The sequence below is a fragment of the Sapajus apella genome, unplaced genomic scaffold, assembly GCF_009761245.1.
Source record: "Sapajus apella isolate SASKATOON/1434 unplaced genomic scaffold, GSC_monkey_1.0 scaffold180, whole genome shotgun sequence".
NCBI lineage: Eukaryota > Metazoa > Chordata > Mammalia > Primates > Cebidae > Sapajus > Sapajus apella.
In genome coordinates, this window is record NW_022437120.1 from 1276338 (window position 1) to 1286857 (window position 10520).

Sequence of the window (10520 nt, forward strand, 5' to 3'; positions counted from 1 at the left end):
TGACCTTGAGCAATCCTTCCACCTGTCTGAGCCTCAGTTTCCTTGTCTGTCACAGTTGAAGTATTCCCTGCCCTGCCTGTCTCACTGACCTCAGTCAAATACTGGGTGTGTGCGCATCAGCTCACACAACCAAACCCTGGATGGTGGGTGGAGCTGCCTCCAGGACAACTGCATTAAGGAAGCAATCTCTCAATCAATCTCTAGTCTCTTTTGCTTCCCTTTGCCTATTGGCTTCTTTCTGTCACGCTGGAATCGCAGCTACCGGCTGCTCTGACCTCCTAGAAGCCTTAACAGCCTCACAACCAAAAGGAAGAGAACCCTGGCAGCTGTAGAAAGAAAACCCCCAGAATCACTCATCCTGGCTGGGGGTGTGGTCGGTGGGCTGAGGATGGGGTACTTCGATTGGTCCAGTCTGGGCCATGTGCCCACATCTGCTCCAATCACTGTGGCCCAGAGCAATGGGGCACCATGATTGGTCCACCTGGGGAAAGCTCACCCTTTGGCCAGGGGAAGCGCTGTGCCTGGGACTCCCCCATCAGAAACAGGAGACCACTCTCTCTCCTTTAGGGCACTGATGTGTCTTTTCTATATCCTGACGTATGAGACTCATCCTCGTAACCAGCATGCGGTAGGCACTTTCTATATGTCTGTGGAATCGCGTTGACAGTGAGGTTTCTGACACTGCAGAGTTACTTGAGTTAGAAACCTGCTTCTGGGCTTCCCAGGACCCATCCCCATCCCCAAGTACTGTGTATGTTCAATTGCTTGTTAGCGTCCTGCCTTAAAACGTGAGCTCCTCAAAAGCGAGGACCTTGTCTGGCTTATTTACCGTCGAGTCCTCCACACCTGACAGCCTCTGGTACAGATAATTGGTCAATTAATGTTTGTGAAATGAACATCAGCTGTCTGTGAGGCTCTGCGTCTTGACGGAAGGAACGTGACTCCGGCCTTTCAGGTTGCCGGCGCATTCGTCATCCCTCTCCGTCCGTCCTCACCTCCACTTTCTCCTCTGGATGCAGTTATGACTTAAGGTATGCCCAACAACCAATTCTTTTTTTTTTTTTTTTTTTAGCAAAAAAAATGTATTCTCTTTTGAGGGTGTTGGGGGGTGATGGGTTAAATGGCAAATCTATTTTTAGTTCTTTGAGAAATCCCCAAACTGCTTTCCACAGGGGCTAAATTTTATTGCATCACCACCTACAGTTAGAATGATATACATTACTCCACAACTTCAACGTGTTACTTTTTGACTTACAATAACAGCCATTCTTACTTGTATGAAATGATATCACCTTGTCGTTTTGATTTACATCTCTCTGATGATTGGGGTGTTAAGTGTTTTTTGAATGTTTATTGGCAACTCTGTTTTCCTTTGAGAAGTGTCTATATAATTTTTGTGATTTTTCAAATTAAATTTCTTATAGATTCTATATATTAATCACTTGTATGCAGTTTGGAAATATTTTATTTCATATTGTAGGGTGCCTGTTTCCTTTGTTGATAGTTTCTTTGGCTGTGCAGAAGCTCTTTAAGTTTAATTAGATGCAAAGTTTTGATTTTTATTTTCATTGCACTCACTTTTAGGATGTTATTCAGAAATTCATTCCAGGAACCAGTGTCTAGAAGAGTATTTCTAAGTGTTATAGGACTTCTGTAGCTTGAAGACTCACAGATAAGTCTTTAATCTATCTTGACATATATTTTCTATATGGAAAGAGGTAGGCTTCCACACATTTTCTGTATATGACTAGCCAGTTTTCCTAGTACTATTTATCATAACAATTATTATTTTTTGAGACAAAGTCTCTCTCTGTCATCCAGGCTGGAGTGCAGTGGTGCAATCTCGGCTCACTGCAACCTCCTCCTCCTGGGTTCAAGCAATTCTTCTGCCTCAGCCTCCCGAGTAGCTGGGACTACAGAAGCGCACCACCACACCAGGCTCATTTTTGTATTTTTTGTAGAGACAAGGTTTCACCATATTGGTCAGGCTGGTTTCAAACTCCTGAACTCGTGATCTGCCCATCTCGTCCTCTCAGAGTGCTGGGATTACAGGTGTGAGCCACCATTTTCAGCCCGTCAGTAGCATTTCTAGAAACTAACAAGTATCTCAAAATCATCATTAAGAAATTTTCCATCTACTATAATTGTAGTAACTATATTTTGAAATTAATTTAACCAAAACTTTGAAGCACATTTGTAGGGTTTCTCTCCAGTATGAATTATCTTACGTGTAGTAAGGTTTGGAGATTGGTTAAAAGCTTTGCCACGGCTGGGTGTGGTGGCTTACACCTGTAATCTCAGCGCTTTGGGAGGCCGAGGTGGGCAGATCACCTGAGGTCAGGAGTTCAAGACCAGCCTGGCCAACATGGTGAAACCATGTCTTAAAAATAAAATAATAAAAAAAAAAAGGCTTTACCACATTCCTCACATTGTAGGGTTTCTATCCAGTACGAATTATGTTTTTTTGGTTTATTGTTTTTTCTTTTAGAGGATTCACCATGTTGGCCAAGATGGTCTTGATCTCTTGACCTCATGATTTGCCGGCCTTGGCCTCCCCAAGTGCTGGGATTACACGTGTGAGCCACCCACCCAGCTTATCAAACAGCGAATTGTGAATACATCTCTGGCCTAAATATATCTCGGTTGTTGATAAATGCTAGTGAGACCATTGTTTTTACCAAGGTGGTAAGATCTACAAACATTTATATTTGTGTAATCACCTTAAAAACAAGTACTTTTGTCTTTACTGTTGAACTTTTTAAGTGTAGTTCCAATAGTATCTGCAGTGGTGAAAGGTTTTTACCTGCACCAGAATAAATTCCCAAAAGCTTTACTTTGCCAGAATTGGATGAATAAAGTGGACCATTACTGGAATTGACTGATGTTTCTGTTGAGGCATCTGGTGACGCTAAAACTGGTATTGTTTCACCATATGTGAAATTCTGCTGAGATGCTATCCAGTGAATGACCACTGCTTTCTTTTCAGCTTGCAAATAAGAAAACTTAGAACACAGAACAAGCTCAATTTTAAACTGCCACCTGCTCAGTTGCCCCTCTGTATGTAAATTGAGGATTCTGGATTCTGGACAGGTTTTTTTTTTTTTTTTTTTTTTTTTTTGAGATGGAATCTTGCTCTGTTGCTCAGGCTGGAGTGCAGTGGTACAATTTTGGCTCACTGCAATCTCCGCCTCCCGGGTACAAGCGATTCTCCTGCCTCCGCCTCCTAAGAAGCCAGGACTACAGATATGCTCCACCACAGCTAGCTAACTTCTGTATTTTTAGTAGAGATAGGGTTTTACCATATTGGCCAGACTGGTCTCAAGCTCCTGACCTCGTGTGAGCCACCCTGCCCAGCCTGGACAGGCTTCTTAAAGTTCCTGTGAATCTTTGAGGTAGCTGCTGATGCTTCTCGAGCAGATTGGTGACTTGCTTTCTGGGTAGTTGATGGCATTGCTGTGGTTCCTGGTAGATGCGGAGAACAACTTTTTGCATGTTACAGTTTCATCATTAACTTTCTTGAAAAAGAGAAAGTCCGTATACTTACATTGTCATTACTCAGGCACTTTCCCTGTTTGTTGAGTTCATTGCCACCAAAAGGGTTTATTGGAAAATGAAAATGCAGTGGCAGACACTAAGATAAGTGCATGGCTGTAGCTTTGCAGCAGGTGGTAAGTAGCTAAGTCATTGCAGCAAGGCCGTGGGGCCTCCCCTCTGTGAGTTCTTCTTCTTCCCAGCTCCTGGCCATACTGCCTATGTGCCTGGCTTGTCTCTCTCACGTTTCCCACTGACCCCAGAGCCTGGTGGCTTCATGTGTCTTGCAAGTGGCTGAGGTGCTAAGCAGCCGGTGGGAGCAGCGGTGCCAAGCTCCCCTCTCAGGACCACCACCGTGGGAAGAGCTGGCTCTCCCTAGTTGCTCGTGTCTGCCTGCATTTCAGTATCTCAGGAAGGGTCCGGGCGCTGTTTTTGAAGGGTTCCACTGAGTCAGGAGAGGGTTGGGAGGGGCAGGTCAGCGCTCTGCCTCTTCTAGTTCCAGGCTTGAGCGTGGGTGAGAACTCACTCACTGCACACCCACGTGCCTACACACCCGGAGAGTCCCACACCACAGAATGCAGTCATGGCAGGAGCTGAAGCCCAGGTGGGGAGCCACCTACTGCTGCAGCTTCTCTTAGAGCAAGTCTTCATGGAACTCCACTAAACAATGCAAAGCTGGGGTGCATGCCAAAGCAGGCCCAACACCGGGATAAGAGAAGTCACCCAGGATGGTCCCTTTATCCACAGGCTCCAGCAGGTATTCCGTTTCAGATGGGTCTGGGGACAGTTCCCCAGTTTAGGGTCTTCACTCCTGCGTGTGAGAGCTTAGGCCTTGCATTGAGTCAGGGGCTTGGGTGGGAGGTCCACTGTCCCACAGTGGACTGGGGGTCCACCCCATGTCTGCTGTAACAGGGTGGCTCCCTGCTGCTCCTCAGGAAGATGGGAGGGAGGAGTTTTCCCAGGGCCCACCCATTTGCTATCCTTAGCTTGAGACAGAAAGCCCAGTTTTGACTTCCATGGAGGCTGGGGCCCAAGGCCTTTCTTCCACTCACTGCTGTGGCTTCCCTCCACATTTCAGACCCCTGTGACTCTCCCAACTGTTACTGACCCCTTCATAAATGCAGCTCAGCTACACACAAAATACATATTTACAGAGCACCACACCTGGGACTCCTGCAGATGCCAGTGGGGACTGAGGGAGAAGGGCGGCTTCCCACGCTGGCTCAGGACCCGGTCGCCTGAAATGCAACTCTTCCCAAGGCCGCTTGGTTCACTCACGCGTTTGGAAGGCCTCCTGATCCAGCAGGGCCCCTCCTCTTCTCCAGCCTTGCCTCTCAGATGATGCCAGGCCCCCAGGCCTCCTCTGCTTGTCCTTGAACAAATGCCACCAAATGATACGGAAGTCACGTGGAAGTCAGCCAGGTGTAGATTGTTGGTCTCCAGCACATGGCCCATGTAGAAGCTGTACCCACTTGCCCCTTCACCAGCTTCCCCGCACACATATGAGTACACACACACACGCACACTCCCATCCACACTGGCTGCGGGGGTGTCTGGGACCCTGGTGAGGCCCTAGACAGGATCCGATGGCAGCTCTCACACTTCCCTCGGGACCATAGTGGTTTCATCCAGGCAGTAGATGTAGTTGTTCAAAAATGTTTATGGAATGAAAGGGGAAGGAAGGAATAAAAAAGAAACTACCAGAACCTCCTTCCTCTGTCCCAAGAGGTGTTAGAAGTTCATCAGGCTTCTTGGGGATCAACACATCTGGCTGTGGCAAAAGGGTGAGATGGGAGGAGAGTCTGGAGTGCAGCTCCCAGTGAGGCTGCCTTCCCCATTGGGGGCTCCTTTGTCCTGGACTTCTCTGCCAGTGCTGCAGAGGGCTGTTCTGCTCCTTCTGCAGGGCACCCGTCACTAAGTGCCCCCCCAGCCGCCAAAGGCAGCCAACTCTGCCTGGAAACACGGACACCAAGTGCACCTCTGGTGGCACAAACTAGAAAGTAGGTAGCAAAGGAGAGACGGGCGGAATGAGCTAATGACATGGGCCTGCCCCATTGGGCATAAGGGATGCAGCAGGCGATGGCAGAGCAGGGCAGGGGCGGTCTCCGGCTTGGGAAGAGGCAGCACATGGTGACCCCCTCACTGTCCTGATTTTGAGGGCCAAAGTCACCAGTCAAACCCACTGCTCCAGGACTTTTGCCACTGTTTGCATGAGAGGCACAACACCCCCAGGAAACAGCATGGAAGCGGGAGGGCTTCTGCGCTCTGCTGTAACTTTGATTAGGTTCTCATGCTCCTTGAACCTTGAAACCCTTGACACATGGGAAGAGCAAACGTCACCCTGTCTTTCTCCTAGTACATCTTAGTGAGAGAGGGACCTGAGACACCATCCGACAGCACCCCTGCTCCACAGGAGAGAGAGCTGGGTCCCAGGGATGAAAGGGACGCATGCAGTGTCACACAGTGGATCCATAGCAGAGAGGGCTCCAGGCCAGGATTCCAACCTCTGGGACAGCACCTGCCCCCTTCCTGAGTTCAGACAGTGCAGATGCTCCTGGGAGAAGGAATTTTCTGGAGGGCACAGGGCTCTGGGTCCTTTTGTGGGAGAGCTGCAGGCTGGGCTGCATGCAGTGAAGCCTGAGGTGGAAATGGCAGGAGGAAGAATCCCAGGATAGATTCTCGTTACATAGTACGGGGTTCCCTGGAGGGCTTCACTGGTGTGTGGGGCACCCTGCTTGTATTATTACCTGCTTGTACCCTTGGGTGGCTCCATCTTCAGCTGAGGTCAGGCTTGTCAGCACATGACCAGTGCCCCCAGAGCAAAGCTCTGTGCTTAGCAGAGCTGCATAACCATCTCCTGTCACTCAACGGAAATTGTTTGGATGGGATTTTAGGTGGTAGCAGGTGGTTTCCAAGACAGAGACCAGACAGCATGGGTTTGTTTCTTTTTATCGCAAGAAGTCTCTGTGGGTGCTGAGCTCACCATGCCGCACAACTCACGGCTGTGGATGGCTGGTCCCCAGTCAGTCTGGGGTGGCGGTCGGGGCCTTCTACTTGCTTGCCTTCGCTTTCTTTCCTTTACTTGCTTTGTGGGGCTTCAGGGCTTCCTCCTGGCCTGCGTGGCTGGTGATGGGGGGTGGGAAAGGGGCAGGGGCGTTGAGGTTCAGAGTCTTCTTCTGAAGCTTCAGGTCCAAGATGGCGAAAGTGTTCTGGATCTGGCACTGCAGCAGCTCCTGCAGGAGCTCCATCTGGATGTGGACGGCCTGGTGGACAAGGCTCTCCAGCTCCTGTAAGGAATGGGGAGGACCAGTGAGCGGGGCTGGGGAGCCTCGTGGGATCTGGTTCTCAACTCAGACGCCATTGTGGGTCCAAGAATGTGTCTACTGTCCACCCATCTCACCCTGAGTATGCGCCATGGCTGCCTTGACCTCTGGCTTCTGGTTGACTTCAGCCAACTAGGGGCGGGAGGTCTGAGGATGGGGGAGGTCCCACCTTCTGACCAGCTGTGGGCTGGCCATGGCAGGGGACCTCTACCCATGGTCACCCTTCCTGTCCTTCCTGTCCTTTAGTTATAGGCAAGTTATAGCACTTGCCTATAACTAAAGCTCTCTTTTTGGGTTCCAATAGTCGCTCCCTCCCTTTTCTTTTCTGGCTTAGAGTGGCGGCCATGCTGTTTGAGTGTGTCATTTGTCCTGGGCCCACTGGCCACTGCCATATTTCCTAGAGACTCTACTCCCTGAGCAATGCAGGCTCCATCTGGATGCCCCATCCCCCATCATCCTTATTCTCACCTCTCAGAGTTCTAGTGGCAACGTCATGGGAGAGGACGGGAAAATTGCTTCAGAGAGTAGGCTTATCCTCCACCCAGCCAGCCAGAAAAGGAATAGAAACGCAGCCACCGTCCAGCCACCATGTTGAACAGGAAGCCTGGTTGTTCAACCCCGTCATGGCCCACAGAGCCTGGAGACATGGACCACGTAGCTGTGTTTCTCCAGGCTCCCTGCCGGAGCAACCACACAGCAGAGCTGTTGTTGGGGGAGATGCTGGGAGCCATTGGTTGTCTGTAGTGCATTTATTTGAGATCTCGTATTTCACTTAAAATGTATGCAAAATTGTACATTTCCCCAGAATATCCCTTCGGTTGTTTTTGTAGAAAATAATGTTCTTCCATAACATTATTATTTTTATTATCATTATTTTTTTGAGATGGAGTTTCGCTCTTTTTGCCCAGTCTGGAGTGCAATGGCGCTATTCCAGCTTACTGCAACCTCCGCCTCCCGGGTTCAAGCGATTCTCCTGCCTCAGCCTCCAGAATAGCTGGGATTACAGGCGTGTGCCACCACACCTGGCTACTTTTGTATTTTTAGTAGAGGTGGGGTTTCTCTATGTTGGTCAGGCTGGTTTCGAACTGCCGACCTCAGGTGATCCGCCTGCCTTGGCCTCTCTAAGTGCTGGGATTACAGGTGTGAGCCACCACACCTGGCAAGAATGGGCTGTGTTTATTCTATGACTCTGAGTGCCCCATCTCAGGTGCATGGCTGGGGCACATGGCGTAGGGGGCCCTGGCTCACCAGCTCTGCCAGGCAGGGGCCAGCAGTGCCGTGCTGGAGGCTGGACATGGAGCTGGGAGTAGCAGGGAGGAAGAGCTGTGGGACATGCAGGGCATTAAGGGCCAATCTCTCCCACTGTGGCCAGCCTCCCTGCCTCTACACTGCCACCCGGCATGCTAGAACAAGGTCCCTGGCAGGGGGCCAGAGACATAGACTATTGCATGGGTTTTGTTGGGTTCCTATTGAATGTCTTCATGAGCTAAGGTTACATGGCTCCTCGATGTGCAATTTGTGTGGAGACTTAACCTTACTTAGATGAGCACCATCCAGGCTGCTGTGTTCATTGTTCTTTAGAGATTTTCGTGTGTGTGTGTGTGTGTGTGTGTGTGTGTGTCCCTAAAGAAATACTTCCTAGGGCCATTTGCTCTTCAGCTGATGATTCAGAAACCAAAACCACTTGGAACTCACAGGCCCTGCAACTCCCACACTCCAACGCCTGAAACACACGCACACACACATACACACACATGCACATACTTGTCTCTCAAAGTATGTTCAAAGATGATGCAACAATGATGACTTCAGTGCCTGTGTGTAGCTAAGAAACTAATGGAGTCTTGGCCAGGCCCTCAGGAAGTCAGCTGCTCTGGGGCCGGGCTCGTCCCAGTCATTGAAGAGCTGGTCGTGGGAAATGCTGGCAGCTAGAGCCCCAGTGGTCTGGCAGACCCTCCAAGAGAGCAGTCCCAAGTCTGAGGTTTAGGCACCAGATCCTTCCACGTCTTCCCTGGGCCCCAGCTCCACCCTTTGTCTCCCTGGTCACATGACCCTCCAGAAGCTGTCCCCCTGTCCGTGCTTCCTCCATCTTCTCCCCCAGCCTGGGTACATGCCAGCTGTGGAGAATCGCTGCAGTTCCAAGGCTGGGGTCTTTTTCCTGACTCTCTTGGTGGAATCTGTCACTGATAAATGAGACAGAAGAAGGAGCTTAGAGTGCAGGGTCAGCCAGGTCTCAGTCTGAACGTGAACTCTACCACATGCTAGCTTGGTGACCTTGTGAGTTGATAAGTTCTCTGAGCCTCAGTCGTCTCATCACTAAAATAGGGACATGAATTTCTCCCTTGCAGGGACATTGCATGACAAGGTGCACTCGAAGCCCATGGCTAGACTCTGGATTCCTCCCTGCTTCTCTCCCCCTCCCCTGTGTGCCAACGATGTGTTCCCATCTGCAGTGACTCCAGCCCAGACTGATGTCCTTGCAGGTCTAGGTGCCCACCCTTGGCAAGTAGGCAGAGCCTCACCTGTCTCTCCAGGACCTGGCTGGGGTGCGCGGGCATGGCGGAGGTGAACGCCTTCTGCAGCGAGTTCTCCTGCTCCAGGAGCAGCGCTTCCTTCAGGAGCAGCATGTCGGCGCGCTTCTGTGCCTCGGCCTCGGTCAGCGCAGCCACCTGCTGCTCGTGGGTCCACAAGCCCCTGTCCATGCCCTCGGCCAGCGGGAGGGGCTGGGGTGGCATGCACACCTCCAGGTGGGCAACGGTCAGGTCGACCTGCTGGTCCTGGCCCAGGACATACTGGTAGAGTTTGTAGTGGTGGATGAAGGTGTGGTGGAAGTAGTCACAGAGGGCCAGCAGGTGGGTGGGGTTGAAATGGCCCTGGTAATCTCTGAGCTTGTTCCCCAGAATCATCACAGCCTCAGTAACGGAGCAGCCTGTGGGCACAGGAGCCAGGTAGAGTGGGAGTGGGACAGAGCTGCCCTGCCAGGCCTTGGATGTGGGCTCTGCACATAGACAGCCTGGTCACAGAGCCCATGTCCCATTGCATTTTAAAAAATATGTATTTTTATTTATTTATCTTTGAGATGTGGTCTCATTCTGTCACCCAGGCTGGAGTGCAGTGGTGCAATCATAGCTCACTACAGCCTCCAGCTTCCAGGCTCAGGAAATCCCCCAGCCTCAGCCTCCTGAGTAGCTGGGAGTACAGGCACATGCTACTAAACCTAATATTTTTTATTTTTTGTAGAGATGAGATTATTGCTATTTTACCCAGGCTGAACTTCTGAGCTGAAGCGATCCTCCTGCCTCAGCTTCCTAAAGTGCTGGAATTACAGGCGCGAGCCACTGTGCTGGCTCTAACTGCGATTCTTACTACCATGCATTAGCTCTGGAAAGCTATGCAGTGTACCATGTTTCCTTTTCACTTGCAGTAACTTACATTTATCCCATTTTTTCCTTACATGATTATCCCAGTATAATCATATAAATATGATTATATGATCTCAGTATAATCACATAATCATTACCATAATTTTTTTTTTCAAACTCTTGGCCTCAAGCCATCCTTCCACCTTGGCCTCCCAAAGTGCTGGGATTACAGGAGTGAACCAACATACCTGGCCAGTATTTTGTCTTTTGACACTTATTTTAAAAGACAAAATGGGCCGGGCGC

At 50.2% G+C, this 10520-nt stretch overlaps 1 protein-coding gene across 1 annotated transcript in view; it reads right to left on the reverse strand.

Moving 5' to 3' along the window:
- Positions 1–6464: 6464 nt before the first annotated feature.
- The window catches only part of CUNH8orf74 (chromosome unknown C8orf74 homolog), a 37908-nt gene continuing 33852 nt past the window's right edge, over positions 6465–10520 (reverse strand). The window contains exons 6-7 of the mRNA XM_032268395.1: positions 9377–9783; positions 6465–6818 (exon numbers count right to left, since the gene is read on the reverse strand). Coding sequence (XP_032124286.1) covers positions 6582–6818; positions 9377–9783 — 644 coding nt within the window. The 3' untranslated portion in view covers positions 6465–6581. The remainder of the gene's footprint in view (positions 6819–9376; positions 9784–10520) is intronic.